General features: G+C 42.1%; 1 protein-coding gene across 1 annotated transcript in view; it reads left to right on the plus strand.

Annotated features, from left to right (window-relative positions):
- Positions 1 to 22,661, plus strand: part of adgra2 (adhesion G protein-coupled receptor A2) — a 41,561-nt gene that overhangs the window by 15,704 nt on the left and 3,196 nt on the right. Inside the window, exons 2-18 of the mRNA XM_030738114.1 lie at positions 2,859 to 2,930; positions 13,741 to 13,812; positions 14,767 to 14,838; positions 14,937 to 15,008; positions 16,515 to 16,678; positions 17,078 to 17,291; positions 17,455 to 17,619; positions 17,739 to 17,937; positions 18,049 to 18,198; positions 19,343 to 19,504; positions 19,809 to 20,009; positions 20,127 to 20,319; positions 20,970 to 21,178; positions 21,262 to 21,386; positions 21,501 to 21,624; positions 21,704 to 21,852; positions 22,484 to 22,573. Of these exons, the coding sequence (XP_030593974.1) occupies positions 2,859 to 2,930; positions 13,741 to 13,812; positions 14,767 to 14,838; positions 14,937 to 15,008; positions 16,515 to 16,678; positions 17,078 to 17,291; positions 17,455 to 17,619; positions 17,739 to 17,937; positions 18,049 to 18,198; positions 19,343 to 19,504; positions 19,809 to 20,009; positions 20,127 to 20,319; positions 20,970 to 21,178; positions 21,262 to 21,386; positions 21,501 to 21,624; positions 21,704 to 21,852; positions 22,484 to 22,573 (2,433 nt within the window). The remainder of the gene's footprint in view (positions 1 to 2,858; positions 2,931 to 13,740; positions 13,813 to 14,766; positions 14,839 to 14,936; positions 15,009 to 16,514; positions 16,679 to 17,077; positions 17,292 to 17,454; positions 17,620 to 17,738; positions 17,938 to 18,048; positions 18,199 to 19,342; positions 19,505 to 19,808; positions 20,010 to 20,126; positions 20,320 to 20,969; positions 21,179 to 21,261; positions 21,387 to 21,500; positions 21,625 to 21,703; positions 21,853 to 22,483; positions 22,574 to 22,661) is intronic.

The following is a 22,661-nucleotide window of genomic DNA, read 5'->3' on the forward strand; positions in this document are numbered from 1 at the left end:
CTAAACAAGATCCTGAGGGCCTGACATGTGGCCCTGCTTTCTCTTATTTCTTTTTTTTTTTTTTTTTTTTTTTTGTATGCATGCATTAGATGGATTCAATTAGCCCATCTAATTTCTCTGAGGCCTTTGTGATCCAAAAGGGTTAAATGAATGAAAGATACCATCCGTAGTCTGGACTGAGTTAGCACACTGACGTGCCATGCGAATAGGTCTTGAAAGCAGAAGCAGATTAAATCAATGTGCCATCTGATCTGTCACTTGTAGACAGATCTGGCAGAAATGTTCAGTTAAGCCTTAGTAGCAATGCAGTACTGAGCAGACATTAGGCCTCCTAGTAGAAGCAAGTAGAAGCTGCTCATCTTCTTTGTTTGTAAAGCTCTGTTAACCTTTGTATGCTCCAGTGATGAAGCGACGGACCCTCATATGCCTCAGCTGTCACCTGCGTCCGGACACTGCTCCGTCTGTCTGATGGCTTTCCAGGAAATGCTCTCTCTACAACCCTTGACCTCTCAAACCGGGTTCTGAATAAACAGCTAATTGGCTGGATTTCCTGTTTAGCCTGATGGGAGCGCTGACTATTTCTGTCTGTTTACAGAGTTCGGCTTCTCTCTCTTTCTCAGCGTCGTATTCCTTGTATTGTTTATAAAAGAACAATACCCTCCACTACAACTGTGCTCCAAACATCAGGCTTTGGGGATTATAAAGCAGTGTCTAGGCTATGCAACTCCCCTGCGTTCCTGGAAATCTGTGCCTTTTGTTGCTTATGGGAGGAATTCGGTTAGCTCATTTTGTGTGCGCTGTTTATTTGCGAAAGTCAGCTTTCAAGTCTTACCAAGATAATTGAAATGCTGTGTGTAGAATGTGTGCTGGGTTTAGACATGAATGCAACACACAAATAAATACATCTGTACAGGTTTGTAGAATGAATATTAACTCAGTCTGTGATTATATGAAGGGAAGTGTTTTTTTTGTTTTTTCTAGGTTTGCAGCTATGTACACATATGGGCATCTGAGCACGCCAAAAACAAATGTGCATTATTCTCTGACTAATAGTTTTCTGCTTAATAAGCAAAGTCCAAAAGGAACTATCTGTATCTAAACTGTCTGTGTTGAATTAAATGGCTTGTTTCTTTGCCAGATGTGACTTTCTCCTCTCCTATCTGCACTAAATTATTCAGGCAGTTCCGGATCTTCTGTAGCTTTCATCTTGGGCCTGCATCCATTTATAGGAGAGATTTTGTGCCCAAAGTCGAGCAAGAGACCTCAAGGCCCAGGAGTCATGGGTTCAAATCCAGGCTACACCACAAGAGGATTGCTCTAATCTAACATCCTCTGCCTTAATAATAATGATTTATTTTGAGGAGTTCAGTGGGAATTTGTGAACATGGCATGTTTGTATTTTTTCCAAATCTTAAAAAAAAAAAAGAAAAAAAGCTCAGATTTGGAATGATGTCAAAAACAGTGGGCGACGCCTTACTTTCACTATTACAGTTATTCTCAGTTTTAGTGTCTTGATTGTAGCCGAGCTTGAAAATGCATTTTCCCGGGTTTCTAAATTTAGCAGATAATTGTGGCTACAGATAGATGTAGCAAAAAGATGATTTATTCCCCTTGTTTCCATTTTGCAGTGTTAGATTTCAACACTTTTAACTGTTACAGAAGTGAAGAAGTGAGTCAGGCCAGTTCATGCTTGTATACTAAGATTGGACGATTAAATCCGGTCATTAAGTGAGCTGGAAAGCATAAAGCTGAAGGCAGTGTTTTTATTGATGTGGCAGGAAACAGGGGGGCTGAGTGCTGCTGCTGAATCTGTAAATCTAACGGACGCTTCACAGTCAGCTCCCTCTCTTAAAGCCGCACACACAGCTTCACTCTCTCAATTAAGAACACACTTAATGTCGCAAACAGCCCATTAAGAGCTATGTGGTAGGGGCAAAAATGATGTGAAACTAAAGGGTGTGTTAATGATGCCAGCCTGTCTCCAGTGCAGGGTCCTCCCTGTGCCCTGAACCCATGCTGAGCAGATGTAGACAGGTGTCTGGGTCCACCATAAAAGCAGAATTCTTTCTCCTTATGATCACGGTGACAGTAATGCACCGCATACAGAAAACGAAGTGCTGTCAATCCTGTGTGTTTGTGCTTTGTATGCCCAGTTTTCCACCCAGACCTCCTCTTGAACTTCCACGCACTATAAAAATGTCATATTTCCTGAACTGGAAAAATCAGCGCAATGACTGAAATTCACTACAGCAGCAGATTTATTTCAGATATTTATCTGCTCACATTTCTCCTCCTTTCTCTGCCTAAAAGTAGCATTTTAGCTGCAGCATTTTCCTCTACAAAGTAGACAATCAACTTACTGTACGTTTCATGATGCTACAGTGGATGATTGCATCCTGACATGCCTCAGACAAGAAAATTTCACCATCATGTAAGGCCTCTACTGTTGTGAATAAGCTAAACTAACATGCATGTAGCGCCCGATTGACCTAACTCTCAGTGACAAAAGCATATTGTCTTAAAGAGAGTGGGTATAAGTCTATGCAAATTCCATTGTGTGTGTAAAATGATTATCAAGATTGTAGCCTCTGTCTTGATGCCCTATTCTGTGGTATCGTGTATTTGAAACGTCTTTAGGTGATGTCTCTGGTCAGGCTAATTTGTCATGTGACTGCAGCACAAAGTGGACATTTTCTTTGGCTTTTATCTTCTTCTTGTGGCCGTCGTGGTGTGTGTAGTTAAACCTGTGCTCTCCCTTAGCTCTCAAACTGATGTCCAAGATAGCATTTTTCCTAATTTGTGTTTTAGTTGGGTCTCATTGGAATATTTCTAAAATGTATTTATTTTATTTATTACAGGATACTGAGCCACAACAAAATCCGAGTTCTGAGAAATGGATCCTTCTTTGGACTTTATGCTTTGGATAAGCTGTAAGTATCGTTTTCTTATCGTCTTTTATTAAATACTGTGCTTCTGTAGCAGCTCTGATGTCATGTGTATTGTTTCCATTGAATTTATGTGTGAGTTGCTTTTGGGCTTGTCTCTGTTTTTTGGTTTGGGCCTTGTGGAGACATAGAGACAGGGTATCAGTGAGATCTGAGCAGATCTAAGCAGCTCTGGTGCATCTATCCAATCATGGGCTTCTTTCCAGGAGGGAGGATGACACACTCAGACTGACTATCACAGACTTATGTTGAAAACTTCACATAATTACACTTCAGTCCTTCATTATCAGTAAAGCCCCACTCCACATGACAAGATAAGGGAGATCTCTGGCAGAAGGTGCGTGCTGGCAGCTTTGCCTGTGGCTTGCAGACAGTCTGGCCTTCCTTAGCAGCATCACAATCTCTATGAATCTCTATGGGGTGTGAGACAAGTGAGAGTTTAAATATTTTTCTTGGGAGTTTTGAGAAGATGCGCAGCACCACTGGTGACAAACAGGAAAGGAACTACAGTACAGGTGGAACTGCCGTTGGTTGCTCTTTAGTCTTGCTGAAGACATGGCTATAATTTTTGGCCTGTAAGATGATCCACCATCTTGGTCCAGACCACGATGCTACAAGCCTGTTTTTCAAAGAAAAATTTGGATTGCTTTGTGTACTGTAAATAAAAACAGATTGCAGTCATTTAAAAATAATTTAAACATTATACGTAATTGATAGAAGTACAAAGACAGTGCGTGTTTTGGAAAACTATATATGCTCATATCAAACTTGTTGCCAGTAACATAGTTCAAAAAAGTTTGGCCAAGGGTATGTTTACAACTGTGTTGGCTCGAATCTTCTTTTAACAGCACTGTGTAAGTGTTTGGAAACTAAGGAGGGCAATTGTTGTACTTTTAGAAGCTAAATGTTTTCCCATGCTTGACGTGCAGGGCCTCCTTTGTTGCATGTTTCGTTTCATGATGCACTAAATGTTTTCAGAGAGTGCCGGGCCTGGACTGCAGGCAGGCCAGTTAAAGTACTAAGACTATATTACACAACCATGCTGTTATAATAAGTTCTGTCATACAGTACCAGTCAAAAATTTGGACACACCCAACCATTCATATGAACGGGAATCTAGATACTGGCACAGTATCTAGATGGAATCATAACCTGTATGTATGGTTCAGATCCAATTACCGAGGCCATGCACAGTAATGCAAACAACCATACTATTACACATGATGGCTTTTAAGCCCTGCACTGATAACAGGGTAGACTGTCCTCCTTCCTTTTTAGCCACGAGGATGTGGCATCCATGATTTTCAAGAAGAAGAATTTCAAATTTTGAGTTTGCATGAGCTTGGGTCCAGAGAAGATGAGGGTGTTTCTGTGTCTCATAAATCATATTTCCCAACAGATTAAATGCAAACAGAATGGATGAAGTTACATTTATTAGCACCTACAGGCTACTACGCCACTCTGACACGCTGACACTCTTCTTAAAAGTAGTGTGTATTTCACAGCAAAGCACTTTTTTTTTTTCACATTGTGCTGTTTCACAGGACATCCTAGTAAAGCTTTATGGCAACAACACATATGTTGCTGCTTCAGTCTGGATGCTGCAGTCTGGCAGACAGACTTACTGTATATTGTTGGCGAGGGGGCTGGTGGGTATGTTGAAGAGATATTAGTTCCACATGGCACTTTGAGCTGCCACCCATGAAGCTAACGAGTTTCTCAAAAATGTTGAAAGACAGAAAAATATGGTAATTTGCTGCAGTTGTTAGCTTGTTAGTACCTACGGTACCACTGGAGTTCACAGCAGATGTGCCAATAGAGAATGAGAGCTACATTTGCTCAGATGGGTGGTTTGTTTCTTTCTTAAGTCTGGCATGAGAACGCCATGGGTGAATAGTTTCAAGGCCAAGTTGTCAGTTCTCACCTCAGCAGTCCTGCACCAAGGACGCTGATAAAGCTGTTGACAGGAAGATCTTGAGGGTAATGGTACTTGGGCAGTAATGTATAGTAAATTAAAGGCTGATCTGTACCTCAAAATGAGCTGATGTTGCTTTTTTTTTTTTTTTTCAGTGCGGCTCCCTGTAGGGCCTTAGGGTTGCTGGGTCAAGTAACCTGAGCTTACCCATGTACCTGGAGCATTGACAAAACTAGCAGTAGGGGGACAGCAGAGTGGAGGCTTAACTGAAAAATCTCAGAGAAAGACCCAAAACAAGGAGATAAACTCCTGGTTGTGCTCCACAGTGGGAGATGCAGGCGTCTGGAATATGGAGAGGACAAAATGTAAATCACACAGGCCTCATTTCACTCCTCCGCCTCCACCTCTGCTGGCTTGCTGACACACAGCGGTGGAGGTCTGCTCACTCACTCCGACGTCTTCAGTCTTTAATTGAGCCCTGGGCAGCTTATAATTACATCTGAGCTCATGGGAAATTTGCTGTCTGTTGTGAAAAATGCCACACTGATGCCATGGTGGAAGTGTTTTGAAGGGATGAATTCAGATATGAGCTTACAGTGTGAGTTTGGTCTGTGCTTGCTTCGCGTTCATACTGTGAGATTTCAGTTTTGTCTTGTCTCTTCAAGTCTCATTGTTTCCAGTATGGCATCTACATGTGCTTGTCATTTGGAGCAGTAGTGAACAGTTACTCATATTATGTGGCCAGCGGTGTAATCAAAGGCCAGCCCACTGGGGCTGAATAAACACACATCAGGGAATTACACTGCATTTCTTCCCCAACGTGACAAGGATAAACACAGTCTGCCCCCCCCTAACTGCACACAGACACACACACACACTCCTTCTTGGCCCATCTCTGCTGTGACTTCAGTGTGTACAGTAACCCTTGAGTGTGTTTCCTAGTATGGGCACCCTCACTTCTGGCCCAGTCTAACAGGTCTCAGCAGACACACACTCACCTCCACACACTCACAGCAGACGTCTATTCACAGCTGAATGTAGTCTGATCTGCTGTTGTTAGACGGAGAATTCAGCCCCAGAGTAGAGCGCTGTCCTCCAGGCCTGGACAGGGCAGTGCAGCAATCTACACAGTTAGCCCTTTCATTGGGACAAACCTCCTCAAAGCCACTATTGCCTTCATAACCTGCCAAGCCACCCAAGTGCAGAGGAGCAATTTAGGGTTGTTTGTTTTTGCCCTCTTGCTGGACTACTGTGTTTTTGTAGGTCTTTTAAATAGGCTTGCCATCCAATAGCTACATTTGGTTCTTGGAATATCTCATTTCTTTCCAGCTCTTCGGATCAACACACTAGTTAAATCATACCTTGCCTCTGCGGCCGCGGTTGCTATGTGCAAAATAAATCACTTTCAAACACACCATCAGAACTTACTTGTGTACTTGTGTACCTTTTGAGTACCTCTACCACTGTGCACACCCTTTCTGATAGAAGTTTTCACTGGCAGCCTTCACTAATGAGCCGGGACCTTTATGAGTTGTGGACAGATCCCAGCAGCCTGTCCTGCACTGATTTGAGGCAAGGTAATGAGAATAATGAGCAACGAGGGCCGAGGCAGCCTGGCTCTTGTCCAACTGGGCCCCACTGCACCATGGGACACAGGACAGGCAGGCAGGGCACAAGGGGCCCTCATTACCAGGTCTGTTCACCCTACAGGGAGAGAGGGAACTGGGAGCAGGGAGGGAGAGCAGAGGGCAACGATGATGATGGATGAGGGAGCAGCAGGGTGTTTGTAGTGGACAGGTCTGAAAGGCAGGAGTGAGGCTTGTGGTTAGGAGGCTCTAGGTGTTGGCAGCATGATCGTTTTTGTCAACAAGAGAGGTTGAAATGATCCCTACAGTGGGAATCTTTTAAACATTGCAGTATTTTGGACTCATTGGAGTAAGTGCAGGAAATATCATGTGAGCTCATCAAAAACTTCTTGTTGACTCATTTCAACTTAGTTCAAGAGTAGAAAATAAGGAGTTGCTTTTGATTTCTGCTGATAACAAAAAAGAATTAAGGGAAGGTTGAAATTAAACCTTGAGCATGAAAATGTGCGGAAATTTTAAAAAAAATCTGCACAAGAAAACATACACAATTATAGCATCATTGTTATGAATGCCTAGGCCCATTCATACATTTATAGCTTGATAGTATCTGTTCTGCAAAAGCAGAGGCAGGCCATTCATTCAGTCTTTGCCTGAAATCCCTCTGAAACCAACCTTGAAATGGTCTCTGCCATTCTGAGCGGTAGGGGTTAGGAAGGAGTCCAACTTAAACAATTTCACCATCTGACTCAAGGGACGTGGAGCCGAGATGGCTAAAGATGGTATGCTGGTGGTGGCTGGGGAGAGAGAGGGTAAGAGTGGATGAAGGAGGGAGAGAAGGAAAGCACACTCCTGCAGTCTTCTATAAATTTGAGACAGTTTTCCTTAGCAGGAGATTTCCACACAAGCAAAGCAAATTACCTTGATGAGTGGGAACAAAGAAGAGGTGTGACACACTGTAACGCTTAAAACAGTGGCGAATGTGTAGGCATGGCAAGGAGACCTTCTGTCTAGACCGGTCTGAGTAAAAGAAAGGCTCAGATTGTACCAGCCCACTCTGAAGAGCACTGAGGGCAGCTGCTGTGATTGCACAGGGGAGTCTTGTTTCCCCTTCACAGAAAAATGAACATTTGTTTTGGTGCGTTTTCCCGCACATGCCGCTGAGTGGCTCCTGGTTAGGCAACAGTCGCCTAATGAGAGTGCATGACCCATTAAGGGGTGGAGTGGGTGAGGAAGGGGTTAAGCGTGGTGGAGAGTGGAAACAGAAAGGGGGTGCTGCTGGAGTTGATAGACTCCAGATGTGTCTTTCAGATAAACTGAAGGAACGGGGTGTGTTTGTATTGCAAGCTTAGCCCAGTCATGGCTCTGGGGGTTTATTGAAACAGCGAGCAAACCCCCTCATAAGCCCATTACCAAATCATATGCTTTATATGCCAGTAACTCACTCTCACACACTCTTTCAGCAAACTTGATATGGTTTCAAGGGCATTTTCCTCAGGAGGAACTCGAGCTTTCTCTGGACTTACTTCCCCCCACTTCCTTTTCTGCTTTATTTTTGCATCTACCTTCTCCGAGCTCACCGAGGCTCTTGCTGTTCCTCCCCTTTCACACTCTCTACATGCTGCAGTCCACCTACTGGCTGAAAATTCACTTATGGACATGAGCCAGTCTTTTCATTGATAATTTGAACAAAGGGCACTTGTATCTGCCAACATCTCAGCTGCACATTGTTTCAACAATATCTTTATTTAACTTTCTAATAAAGACTGAGTGACAAACTGAGTTATAAAGTTTTGTTAGCTTTTTTTTTACCATATGTTCAAGCATATCTGTAGACTGACTTCTATTGTTTTTGATGCTTTGCATCTCATGAAAATATGCCAAAAAAATGGGCATGGCACCCTTCTCTAAGCTGCTCCTGAATCCAGACCTGGAGTCAATCATGGTCTGTGGTTGCAAAGTTTTCCTTGGCAGAATAATCTTCATCTCTTCTTGCTGCAGATTATAGGAACATATAGCCAAGCTAGGAAATTTTACACACAAATAAAAGTGCATTGCTATTTCTGCACATCCCGCTAACAGTGCAGTTGGAGCCACGGTTTATGTTATGGTCAGTCATGGGCAGAGCTGTGGACCTTATGTGTTTGAACCATACTACAGTACTGGTGCTGGTTGTCCAAGATTGTAAGGAAACATTTTAAACATGTGTTCAGTGGGAATGCTACTGACAGAAAATAATAGAAAAGGTGTATCTCGTGTCCTTTAGATTTGTGGTCGTGCCAAAGTAAATGTTTTCCAGATGGACACAGGCAAATAGCTGATCAGGTATATCCAATCTGAGAGGAAACAGAAAAAAATTAAATAAATAATCTAGGGAAGGAGCAGCAAAGCAGGAAATTAGTAGAAAAAAACAAGCGCTCAGCAGATCCTGGTTTCCTGTTTTAGGGGGAAAGCAAGAGTACGTAGGGGTCGGCATTACAGAGCCCCATTGTGAGCAAGTGTGGTGTGGAGTAGGGAGGTGGGGTGCACAGGGCCATACACGGGGATGATTTTGCTTATTACTGAATCCTCCAACCCACCTGCCCCTCCCTAGAGAGGAAAAATACCTATTTAAGAGAGAGAGAGAGAGAGAGAGAGAGAGAGAGAGAGAGAGAGAGGAAACTGTAAAAATAAACGACCAAGGGCCTCTGCTAGACCCGCCAACCAGACAGGAAATGACACGCGGCACAAAAATGGTCTCCGCTGACCTCTTTCAGGAACCAAGGTGGCAGTTAACACCCCACCGCCCCCTCCACTTTTTTCCACCATACCTTTAGACATGTTGGTTTCTGTCTTCGTGCTGTTTCCTTTATTAGGTTGCATACAGAGAAAACTACAATTAAAGTATAGAAATCACCCTGTGACGCACCACCTTTCCATTAAAAAACAAACAAACAAACAAACAAACAAAAAACCCGCCAGCAACAGGAAATTCTTGATCCCAGTCTGGTGATAATGAGCAGCAATTCCCTGGCTTCAGTCATTTTCCAAGTTCCCTCCAGGGCTGGAGCCTAAACAATGTCAGCACTCCAGTTGCTGCTGCTGTGCTCCTGATAATGGAGCACTCCATGTCTGGAGCGCTTTACAGACCATGTCTTCATTATTACCCTCTTGCTGCCCTACAAGCACGTCGCTCCTCTCTAGTCTGCATGGGGCCCAGGTGCTCATCTCCTGTACCCAACAGAGCAATGACTCTTCAGAATGGCAGAGGACCAGCCCCATTGATCGGGAGGAGTTTGTGAGGAAAAAAGACGTTCTTAATGGCAGCCTCTGGTGTTAGGCCCAGCGGCAGCAGACAATGGCCCCTTTTGGATCTGGGAGTGAGCTTGAGTTTGTCACCATCTAATCATACAGACCACATGTAGCGTAGGGGATAAAGCACTGCACTCAGAAGGTTACAAAGCATAACTCAAAAGGAAAGGCCATAGTCACTGCAACAATGTGCCGCCATCAATCATGTAGCTTTTTGAAGAAATACATGCTGCTCCTGAGGAGGATATTGAAAAAAAATAGCTGCAATCTAAACTTTTAGGATTTTAGACAATGATATTTTCATGGTCAGCAAGAATTATTTATTGTCTCTACTATTATCCTCTTCCTTGGTGTGACAGCTGTTTTCATCAGTGTCGAGGTCACTGAGCTGTGAAGCTGTTGTAAGATGGGGCGCTGCCTACTCCAGAGGGCACACACACAAGTCATCGCCTGAGTGTGAGGCCTGCTACTCTATTTTCAATCTGCTGTACTGAAGGTTTTAAATAGCGCTGTAAACAAATCAGACACTGTGAGTCAGTGGTAAGGGGCGGCAACAGACATTTGGCTTGGACTGTGCTTGGATAGTGCTTCAGTTCCTGTTTTCTCTGGAATTTTCCTTCATATTTACCAACTTGGTGACAAGAGAGTGTGTTAGAGGCAGTGGTATGTTAATAATCAGGCCAGAGACCCTTGAGCCAGACAGGAAATGCACATCAGCTTGATGCAGTTAGGATAAGCTTGCTCTTAAGAAACATGTAAAATCCACACTGCCAGCGTCACTTTATGGCTTTTGCTCGATTCATTAGTGTAAAAACGTTCTTTGTATGTGCAAGTTACTGTATGATGTGAAATCATGTAAGCATGTGTAGTATGCATGCATGCATGCATATAATACAAAACCTAGATCCAAATGTATTATGCTGTCACCATGAACCATGAGGGAAAGGCTCAAAATTAAGCAGATGGAACAAATGACCATCTGAACCTATGGAAGCATCTGAAACTCAACATGTAAAGGATGTTGTGAGTTCAGAATGATGGTTTGTGCCACTGAAAAGACTCTCACTTCATGCAGATGCTGAAGGTCTTTAAAGGTGGCACAGAGCTAATCTTATAACACCTTGACCAGTATTTGACCATAATGTTGTCCAGATTGCTCCTGTTTTTAAGATTAAGGCTTCCAAACCGGCAAATCAGAGAAAATAAAAGCACTGCAAGCAAGCACTCAGTACAGGAGGACTCAATCCGTGTCAGTTTCACGACTTTCCCCACATATCGCATCCATATTTGAACTAAAATTTAACTGCTTTTCAAAAGCAGTGCCCAAATATTTATATGTCCCTGCACTGCAGTCCCTGGCTCAGCTTTTAATCAGACATTGTGCAGGCATAGAGGGAAGTGGTCTCCTCCAAAAATCAACAAACACTTCTTTGGTTTGGTTTGGTATCCAGGCAAAAAAATTTAACTCAATCTCATGTCCTATGAGAACAGTGCAAGTGTTATTTGTATTTAAATTATGTTTGTACCATTTTAGTACCATCTATTGATGTGTTATTTTTTGAAAATTTTAAATGTCTTTTGCAAGAGCCCGTATAAGAGAAGATGACACATCAGAAAAAAAGAGTGTGAAAGCAAATGATTTTAACAAGCTAATGCATTTCAGTTCAAGTGTTCTGTGCAGCACATTAAATGCATTAAGAGGTGCCAGAAGAGAATCGTTCTACATTCATTACTTGATATATCTAGTTAGCGGATCTTAGGACAAGTTGAGCATGTTTTACAATATAAAGAAAAAATAATGGACTGTCTTGATAATAATCAATTGTAACATCAAGTTGTCATGTAGGTCATACGAACAGTGCTAAAGTAAACAGGACCTTCACGCACAAGTGGATATGACAAAAGGAGCATTTCAATTTTTATTTCATGTGACAAATTAAAGACACAAGTTGAGATCTCTGTCTAGTAACCGAATCACAGCTTACAGGGAGTCAGCTGCACTTGTGTTAGCATTTTAATCCAGCTGTAAATGCATCTTTGAGTCCATACACATGGAGGTCAGTGTAACACAGCAAACGTGTGATCGTATGCACATGGAGCATGTGTGTGAAAGGGACAGACAGGGAGGGAGCGAGACAGATCTCAGGGAGAGGAAATAGTGGGCAGTGCCCCGTCTTTCATCGCTGCGCTAATGAGCCCCGTGACACACAGACTGGAAACAGCAGTATTGTTCTTCCCCCGCCAGGGTCAACAAATTCTATACAGCTAATGTCACACAGAAACACATGTATATTCAGAGTGAGACACAGTAGCACAAAGATTACTACTTATATTGTTATAGACCCACAAGTCCACATGCACACAGATGCTGAAGAGCAGTTCTCTGTCAAACAACCAGACTGCTCTTTGATTTGATTGGTGATATGTTTTGTTTTTTTTACTTATTCAGAATCACAGAGGTGGAAATATCTCCACCTTTTAAAAAAGCTGTGAAATTATTGCAAGTCCTCTGACTGACAAGCTGGCATACACTCAAAGATCTGAACTGAGCAGACTTTAGCCTCTTGGTCTGGGGCCAGTTTTTGTTCCATCATTATAACCACTCTCCTGTTTAGAATCTAAATATGAGCGATGGCTTAGAAAGACCAATAGCAAAACCCCCTGATCTTTTGACTATATTCCAGCCATACCACAGTGTAATTTCTTTGCTTGAAGCATTTTCTAAAACAATTTCCCTGTCATAGTTTTGCCAAAAAAGCTCATCTCTTGGCAAGTGGACAAAACAGTGGTTAAGAGATGCCTGAGGTGATGTGAAGCAGCGTGGTTGACAACCGCTGTGGACAGATCATTTTTGTGCAAAAAAAAGAAAAAAAGGACCCAAAAGGTCCCCCGTGGTCTAACAAAATATCAAAGTCTTGGTTAAAAGAGAAACAGAGAAAAATGCAACTGCTGCATTGTTGCTCCTGTATGGAAATCCGACTCTGTGACTGGGCCGATGGGAGCAGAAGTATTTCGTGCTATCGGAACGTGGATAGCATGTCCTGTCCATAACCATCCATCTCCTGACCTCATTTGACCTTGCTATTCCCACCTGGCCAAAAAATAAAAAAAATAAAAAGGATTCAAAATATAAAACAGAGCTGCTGATGGAGAGGGGGGCATCTAGCTGAAGAGACTTGAGTGTGGGTGTAGAATGGGAACAAGGTGGAGGAGTGCAGCGGACAGTATGAAATTAGATCTTCAAAGACAGACAAATTATTATTTATGGTTTGCAGCGGTCAAACTTATTGTGGGAAGAACAGTTTTGAAAGAAGCAAAAAAAATAAAATATAAATACATAAATAAATAACAGAAATTACTGTTAACAGTTTTAGAGTCTACAAGTATTTTATGCGGTTGAGTTTCTTGCTAGTCTCAAGCCCTGGAGGCAGTTCGGATATGATTTCCTATTTTTTTGTAGAAGTACCCTGCTGTGGGTCGCTGGATGAGTCAGGCTTATGATGTGTATCCTCAATACCATTCATTTAAACTAAAAATGTCTGTGTGTTTAAAGAATTGGTCAGTATTTGGGGGAAATATGTTTATTTGCTTTCTTTTCAGCAGTAAGATGGCAGAACTGATACCACACACGTGACTATATTAGTACTATTTGTTGATTTTGAGATTTTCATTTTTTTCAAATGCAGCTGTCACTCTTAAACTTTCTGTTCTGAAGGGGTTAGTTAAACAAGATAAGACTGATAACTAAGGACTCGTTTTATTACAATTAGAAATTGTAAAGACCCTGCTTAGCTGCTTCCCCTGATCCAAGTGTTTATGCTAAGCTCTGTAAATTGGCTTCTGGCTCCAGCTACATACAAACTACAGAGACATGATTGTGGTACCAGTCTGAAGATCTCAACTCTCAGCAGGAATGCAAGAATGAAAGTTCAGGAAATATAAAACTATCCCTTTAAGATTTGTCAGTATAATCTTTGCGTGCGCCTCACATTTTCTCTTTCTCCAGGGACCTCAAGCACAACTTAATCAGCACCATCATGCCTGGAGCCTTCCAAGGCCTCTCTGAGCTTCGGAAACTGTAAGTAGATATTAGCATGATTCACATTTCACTTGGGTTCACAACTCAGTGAACACAGAGATTCTAAGGTTGGGCATGAGATGGATGATGAGGGTTAGTTTGTTTACTGGATTGGCAGTAGCCAACAGAAAACCCACATATATATTGTTTTGGCAGCTCATGACAGATGTCATGTGTCATATTGCACTCCTGGTGTTATTGTGACCATAAAGGCTTCCTTTCCTAAACGTTTCTGCAGCGGGGACACTGGGATGTCATCTCTAAACGCAGCTTCAAACCTCAGGGCTCCTCACACGCAATTGAATGTGACAAGGCGGCTGTTTGAGGCCGCTCGCTGCTCGCTCATTGTGTTTTTGGACACTGAGGTCTGGTTGCAGCGTGGGTCGAAAAAGGCTCCTCTGCGCTGCACCGCGTGACTCCCTTTCCCTCCTCCCCCTTCTTGTGTTTTCCCTGCAAGGTCTGGGGCTTCTCAAAACAAACAGGGGGAGATAAACACATGCTCTGGACAGCTCTCTGCTGGGTAGTGTCAGAGGTACAACAGAGCAGATCCCTCTCTGACTGCAGCTATACATCACACTCAGGGGTGGACGGCAGAACGGGGCCCTGGTTTTACCCCAATGATGATAAACTCTTCCTTGGGTCCCTTTGTGTCCTGATAAGGGAAAGTGGCCAGGACTGTTGGAACAGTTCTTTAAATATTTAACTTTCAGTGTCTTGGAATATAAAAAGCTATATAGCGTAGTGAAATATGCTATACAACTTCTTGATTTTCAAAGACACGGAAGGAAATCCTGCCGGATGTTTATCTGTATGTTTCTTAGACCTGTGATAATTAATATCATAAAAGCAATGGGGAAAGAGTCGAGACACCACAATCTGGGGCTGAGTGGTTGGGAGAGGGCCTCTCAATTTGAAAATAACTAACCACATTCCTTTGTCTTTTCACACTTTAAGTGACCTTTCCAACAACCGCATTGGCTGCCTGACTGCAGACATGTTCCAGGGGCTGAACGGTCTTACTAAACTGTAAGAGACAGATGAATTGATCCAATAAAACTAGTCCTCTATGAGTTGTGACAAGGTTATCAGGTTACACTGTTCATATCTAATTTGTGCTCTGTTAGGAACCTCTCTGACAACATCATATCAACCATGAATCCAGGAGTGTTTGAAGAGTTGCCGTCCCTCAAACTAGTGTGAGTATTAAACTCTGTCAACACTTCATCCCCCAAGTTCACCCTCAGGGCACCCCATTCCATAGCTTAACAAAACATTTTTGGATATTCTAGACAAAGATAACATTTATTTTCACTTTATATTTATTTTCCCTTGTGGATGCCAACCGTGTTTTATGGTGACTTCTGTGAAGTCTGTGTCAAAGCTCAAATACTCAGAGGATTTATTTGACATGTATTTATTTGAATTTAGATGTTTTCATCTATACTATGCATTCTTTTCAGCTGAAGGCATATCATTTGTGCTACCATAAATCAGCGTAAAAGTTGATCTATAAACATTTCAAATCTGAACCACAGACTGTATATAAAAGATGGACATGCCCCTCGAGTTTGATATTTTGACCACTGTCATTTTGTGTTTGTGGAGCCCAAAGTGACCATATTTGGACAAGAGTGTGGAGGGCTGGCTAGTTTAGTAAGCAAAGTGCATCCATAGACTGTATGGGTGCATAACACAGATACTGATACCTGCTAATTAGTGCTAGCACACAAATAAAATAATATTAGCACAAGGTTCTTTGATGGTCTGTTAGTTCTGTTTACAACACAGCACATTATTTGTCAGATAAAAACATTTAAAACGCTCCGTATCAACCAACATCACAAACAGGTGAGGTGACGCCTAGCCGACAGCTAGTGCCTTTATCTGCTCGTCTCTCAAAGAGGCCACACCCTTACTGGTGTACATCTTCAAGCCTTTACAAAGTTTTAACTGTGGATATAACTACTAATTATCTCCACAGTTAAAACTTTACAAAGTTTTAACTGTGGAGATAACCAAAACAGGTTTTGTACCAGGCTGTAAACATGTTTTTTTCCCTCACCTACCGATGAATGGAGAGGTTATGTTTTCGATAGTGTTTATCTGTCTGTCTGTTAGCAAGATAACTCAGAAAATTACAAATGGATTTCGATGAAAATTTCTGGAATTGTTCAAGTTGTTACAAAAGTTGTTACAAAAAACAATTGATTCAGTTTTGGTGATGATCTGGTCAAAGGTCAAAGGTAAAGGTCACCAAAAATTTTTATACATTTTAAAAATCCCTATCTCAAAAAGTTTTTAACCAAAGCTCATGAATCTTCTGGAAATATTTCTTTGCAGGCCCAAGACCATCTGATTTGATTTTCAAGGTCAAAGGTCAAGGTCACCAAAAATGTTCTAAAATTTCTAAAAAAAAAATAAAAATCTCATCATTGCCAAAATTTTTAAATTCATATCTCAGTTAATTTTTTATCTATTGCAATGAATTTTGGAACTTAGGTGTAAACAGTTACTGTTGATAATTCATTGTCTTTTTCTATTCTAAATGAAAATACTCATAATGATGCAAAGTGAACTACAAACCCTACGCAAAAATAACATATGACAACATTGGGTGGTATCTATTGCAGATACTGTAGGTAAAACTAAACCTGAGTCAGATAGAGTCAAACATGAAAACTAAGTGACCACTGTTTCTTCAGGAACTTCAACTCAGACTACCTTACATGTGACTGCGGGCTGCGATGGGTGCCGAGCTTCTTTCGCAGCAGTTCAGCACGGTTGGGGGACGATACCCTGTGTGCCTACCCCAGGAGCCTGAGAGGAAAGCCGCTGCGTGGACTAAGGGAAAGCCAGTTGAGCTGTGGTAAGAGCCTGGCAGCAGTGAAGCATATGAATGAGGCAGTTCACCACTTTATTTCAGAGAATGTTGCATTGTGAATGACAGCAACAGTTCACTCATTATAAAGCTCAAGCTCATCTCAGCTATTTTAAGGATTAACCAACCAAAAGGGTTGAATGAAATCAATCCCTGCAGCTCTGCAGGGACATATTTCCAAATGGCTCAGTGAGTTGTGTTGACAGCTAATCCTGTGGGTTGCATTTACCAATTGATGCAGTCTGCATCCAGTCTGCTCTAGAATGGCAGACTCATAATAGCTTCTGTGGAAAAATGTAGCTGAGGCTGTGTAATGACAGAGCCGCACTAGTAATTCAGAGTGATGTGTAACCGTAAATCTGCATCTTTTCCCACCGTGTTGCTCAGATGGTCCTCTGGAGCTGCACACCATGTCCCTGCTGCCGTCTCAACGTCAGGTGGTCTTCAAAGGCGATCGGCTGCCCTTCCACTGCACTGCTGCTTTGGTGGACAAGATGACCACTTTACATTGGCATCACAATGGTCAGCCAGTGAACTCTGATCCAGAAATGGGTGTCCAGCTGGAGAACAGTGCCGTGCATGACTGCACCTTTATTACCAGGTGCAGTAACTAGAGCTATAAAGGCAGATTATTAGTGACAATTCAGATGTTTTCATTTTAGTGCAAAGACAGCCCTGAGTGAAATAAAGGGGAGGTTTTATTAGTTGCAAGAGTATGTGTTAATGATGTGTTATAATGAACTGTCGCTATCATCTTTATCCAGTGAGCTTATTCTATACAATGTACATGTGGAGGCCAGTGGAGAGTGGGAGTGTGTGGTTTCCACTGGGCGGGGCAACACCTCTCTCACAGTTGAGATAGTGGTGCTGGAGAACAGTGCCTCCTTCTGTCCAGAAGATAAAGTTGTCAACAACCGTGGGGAGTTCAGGTTAGTTACAGCTTCAAAGATTAATTATAATAAATTCACATCGTATATCGTACTATATGCAATATATGATATAACAAAATATTCAGCATTCTCCGTTATTCTCCGGTATTAATCCACAGGTGGCCAAGAACTCTAGCAGGTATCACCTCCCATCAGTACTGCCTGCAGCTGCGTTACCCTTCCCTGTCTGTTGAGGAAGGTATGGCACAGAAAAAAGCCTCTCGCTATTGTGACCGCACTGGAAAATGGCAGGATGGCGACTACTCAAACTGTCACTACACCAATGACATCACTCGTGTCTTGCATACCTTCATCCTGGTCAGTAGCAGAGCTGTCAGCCACAGTATATTGTTCAATAAACACTATGGAGAATTTGGTTCATGACGTGACTCCTTATGTCCTCACCATATTTCTGCTCTTGCATTTCAGAGGCCCATCAATGTATCCAATGTTGTCACAGTGGCGTATCAAGTGCGCACGTACACAATGGAGGCTGCAAGTTTTACTGACTCAGTCGATGTGCTGTATATGGCACAAATTATGGAGAAGTTTATGGAATATGTGATACAGATGCAAGAGGTGAGGGCAAATTAAGTAATAACCATATTTACTACATATATTCAGTACTGTGCCCTGTTCTGATCCATCCATCATTTCTTATGTCTTATATTTTGCTTCAGCCAGACAGACTTTCTTGTAATTTTTTAAAGTGATCTTGAGCAGTGTTTTTTTTAGGCTTTCTGAAGGTCTTGCAAAGTTTTTCTTGGGACACTGGCTGCTTTTTCACTCATTTTCAGTCCAGTCCAAAAAGAAAGGTGCCTAAATCAAGAAATGAACCACTGTTCTGTCTAAACATGACAGACAACTTAGCAAAGAACCAATTATATTGGTTTGTTAGAGGCAGCCTGTTCCAGAAACATATCATTTGTTCCTAATCTGTGAAAAATGATGTGAAATCAGTTTTATCTAGTGCTGAATCCAAATTTGAAAGTTTTGGTTCAAATCGTCAATACGTATGGAGGAGGTCAGGAGAGATATACAACAGTGAGTGTTTGCAGCAATCTGCAGAACACGGTAGAGGCTCAGTCTTGGTTTGGGGCTACATTTTAGATTTTGTCAAAATTGATAGAATTATGAACCCTGAAAAGTATCATCACTTTATGATCCACCATGCAATACCAAGTGAAAAGCATCTGTTTGGCAGCAGCTTCATTTTTCAGCATGACAGTGATTCTAAACACAGTGCCAATGCACCATACCTGGGTAGAAAAACACACAGCAGAACATGATCAGTCATAGACTGGCCTCCCCAGATCTCAACATTATTGAAGCAGTCTGGGATCATCTTGACAGAGAACAGAACAAAAGGCAAAGAAGACCTTTGGATGTCCTCAAAGAAGCCCGGAGAACTATTCCTGAAGACTACTTAAAGGAATGACAAGAAAGCTGCCAAAGAGAGTTCAGGCTGTGTTGAAGAATGAAGGTGGTCAGACCAAGTATTGACTTTTGAGCTTGTTAGGATTGCACAAACTCTGTTTTTGCCTTAGATACTGCATTTGTTTGCCCATTTCAATAAATCACTGCACCTATTTCCCATTTTCCTAGCAAAAAGAAATGAGGGGTGGCTCAACACTTTTGCAAAGTACTGTACATGATATGTCTATGTAAAATTTTCTTTTGAGTTCCTTTTTAAATATCCTTTTTAAATTTCTCTCCGTTCCAGTTGTTGGAAGTGATGATTGAAATGGGCAGTAACCTGATGCAGGTAGATGACCAGATCCTCGCTCTGGCCCAGAGAGAGAAGAGAGCCTGTAGCTCCATAGTCTACTCCCTTGAGACACTGGCCTGGTCCCAGCTACACAGTAATGCTCAAGATTTCTCCATGGTGAGAACTAATAACCATATTCATATATTTATCACAAGTTTTTTAACAGAGAAGGTTTGTAATGAAACTGGCAAATGTATTTATAGTTCATTGTGACAACAGGAAATGCATGTGAGTGCAATTTAGAAAAGCAGTGCACATCTTTAATCATATTTTTGTAGGAAATTGTCTGTAATACAACAAAATCAATAGTAATATATCAATCAAAGTATAAAAGCAAAGTGTCAGGTTTTTTTTTTGCATCTTGCCTGGGTGACTAAACTAAACAAAGATTACTATTTATGTTCTGACTTCATATTTACAGGTGTCTAAGAACATCGTGATGGAAGCCTATCTAATTCGGCCTGCCCACTTCACTGGTATAACCTGTACTGCATATCAGCGGCATGAGGTGTCTGCAGGCAACCTGGGAATGGAAATGTCAGAGTCTGTCCATGAACAGCAGCTTCATTTCCACTGTAGCACTGGTGCCCATAACACCTCCCTCAACAATTTTTCCCTAAAGGTGAGGCTTTATTAGTAAGCACATCCACATGGACAGTTTAAGTTTAATGAAAGATTTTGACAAAAAATAAGAGTCGGTGCTTAGGTCTTGTGTGTCTTACATCTTTTTGTCCTCCAGAATTCTGTAGCCCTGGCCTCGGTGACTCTTCTTCGAGCTTCTCTGTTTGCTTCTGATGCTGCAGCAGACTGTAAACTGCAGTTTGTAGTCTTTCGAACAGGCAGCTTTTTTCCTTTCACCGGGAACTCAAGCAACACCGCTGAACACTCCCGCAGACGCACTGTCAACAGTCCTGTTGTCTTTGTAGGCCTAGGTAAGAAAACATCTAATTAAATTAAAGTGAATCCTTGTTTTGTTTCATTTTGGGGGGTATTTAAAGTTAATGTTGCAAACTACAGTTCAAAGTTAAGATTTTGAAACCCTTTTTATATTCTAGTTCATTTGGATATTCTGTATGATAAGGCATCATATTGAAAAACATTAGTGTAATTCTTCTGCTCTGTAACAGCAACAAACACCACAGTTATGTTTCAAAATCAAACAAGAAGCAGCTATTTTCTATTCATTTGTAATGAATTAAATATGAAAAATCAGTTGTAGTCGATTGGGTCAGTTGCTGTTCTTCCCCCACCAAAAGTAACATGAGTGTGAAAAACTCAACACAATAAAAGGTTACTTTGTCTGAGCCACTGCACCAGAAAAATCTTGGCACTGTTCTTTGTTCACTGTTTGTTTTTACCTTGGCAAGTTTTTTGCTTTCTTCTGAGAGTCATTTTGGAAATTGTAGAAACCAATCAAGCAATATAAACAAAGTCTTCAATCCATTTTTTGCAATTATGCTCAGTTTATATAATATAAAAAAATAAGCAGATGGAAAATAGAATGCACTGAGTGTCCTATTCTACTTGAATCCACGTCAGTAAACAGTCATTTTTTTATGAATTTTATCCCCTTCTGTGACAGATGGTTGTAGCATGCGGAACCACTCAGAGCCCATCTGGGTGTCACTCCGCCACTTGTCTCCTGGTAGCGATGCTGTGGCAGCCCATTGGAGCCTTAAGGGACCAGATAAGCTGGGAGGCTGGAGCCAGGAGGGTTGCCAGTTGGTCCGCAGTGACAGCAGCACCTCCACGATGCGCTGCTCTCTGCTGAGTAACTATGCTGTGCTGCAGGTAGGATGGCTTCAAATATTTAATGATTCATCCAGGATCACCAAGGTTGAATGAGAGTTTAATTTGGCCTGTGCATTTTCCAGGAGGTGCCTGACTTCCCCAGCTCCCCACCCACTGTAAGGGTGCTCCATCCAGTGGTCTATGCCTGCACTGCAGTTCTCCTCTTTTGCCTCTTTACTATCATCATTACACACATACTACACCACAGGTACTGCAGTTTATTTGCAATTTCTCACTGCTATTGTTTTTTTTGTTTTTTTTTTTGGGGGGGGGGGGGGGGGGGGTTGCTTCATTGTCTGATTAGTTGACTCTCCTCCCACAGTTCGATATGCATATCAAGAAAAAGTTGGCACACGTTGCTGAATACCTGCTTCCACATTGCAATGACAACAGCAATCTACGCAGGCGGCATAAGCTTAACCAGCTATCCATTAGTTTGTCAAGCAGTAAGTTTTGAATTTGCAGTATTGCATTTTTTTTTTGAGTCATTTAAGCCACGTCTGATCTGATTGCAATACATGACAGGTGGGCATTGCCTTGCATTATTCCTCACTGTCAACCCTGCTGTGGATTGGAGTCAGTGCCAGGGTGATTTACAAAGAGGCTGTGTGGAGAATGCCACGGCAGCCAGATGGAGAGTCTCCTGTTCCACCTACGCAACGACCTATGCTCAGGTCAGTGAGCAAGATTCAACCCTCCTTCGCCCACTTCCTTTACCATGAAATTATTGTTTGCTGTCAATAAGGTTTGTGTATCAGGCAGATGCTGTAATTCTTGTGCACGGCCACCCAAATTGTGCATGATCAAAAGTGGTTTTTGTGCCCAGCAGCTAAGGGAAAGGGGAGGGTGAGAGCGGAAGGGGGTATGAGACCACCATAGGAGAAGCAGTGGGAGTTGTCATAAATCTGAGCAGGGTGATTCAAGGGGTGTACTGTCATATCCAGTATTCCCTATTATTTCTCTTTGTGCTTTCCTGCCCCTGTGATCCAGAGGCTGTGCTCATTCTATACTGTGCCCCTGACCTCCAGCCACCATTTGTTGCCTACTCAGTCACATTAGATCAGAACATAGACTTCTGGTGTCTGTGCTGACCCATGTAACACTCTGCCTACTAAGACAGATTACAAAGATTATAAAGCTCTGCTCACATGGTACACATACATTAAAACACCAAAAGGAAAGGAAAAATGACCATGACAGCCAAAGGTCAAACAGGGTCCTGAGTCACACACAAGAACTGCTCTTCATTTCTGTAACCGCACCCGGGAACATGAGTTTGATATGTTTTTTTCTCTGTTATTCAAGGTTCTATTTGATAGCTGATGGTGTTCCTCTCATCATTTGTGGGATCACTGCAGCTGTCAATGTTAACAACTATGGAGACAACAGCCCTTAGTGAGTGCCTCTCTTTTTATCCTTGAGCCATTTGGCCCTTGACTTTGTGTTGTTTGATTTGGTGTTGGAGTGAATAATACACAAAGAT

Source organism: Archocentrus centrarchus, chromosome 9 (assembly GCF_007364275.1).
Source record: "Archocentrus centrarchus isolate MPI-CPG fArcCen1 chromosome 9, fArcCen1, whole genome shotgun sequence".
NCBI lineage: Eukaryota > Metazoa > Chordata > Actinopteri > Cichliformes > Cichlidae > Archocentrus > Archocentrus centrarchus.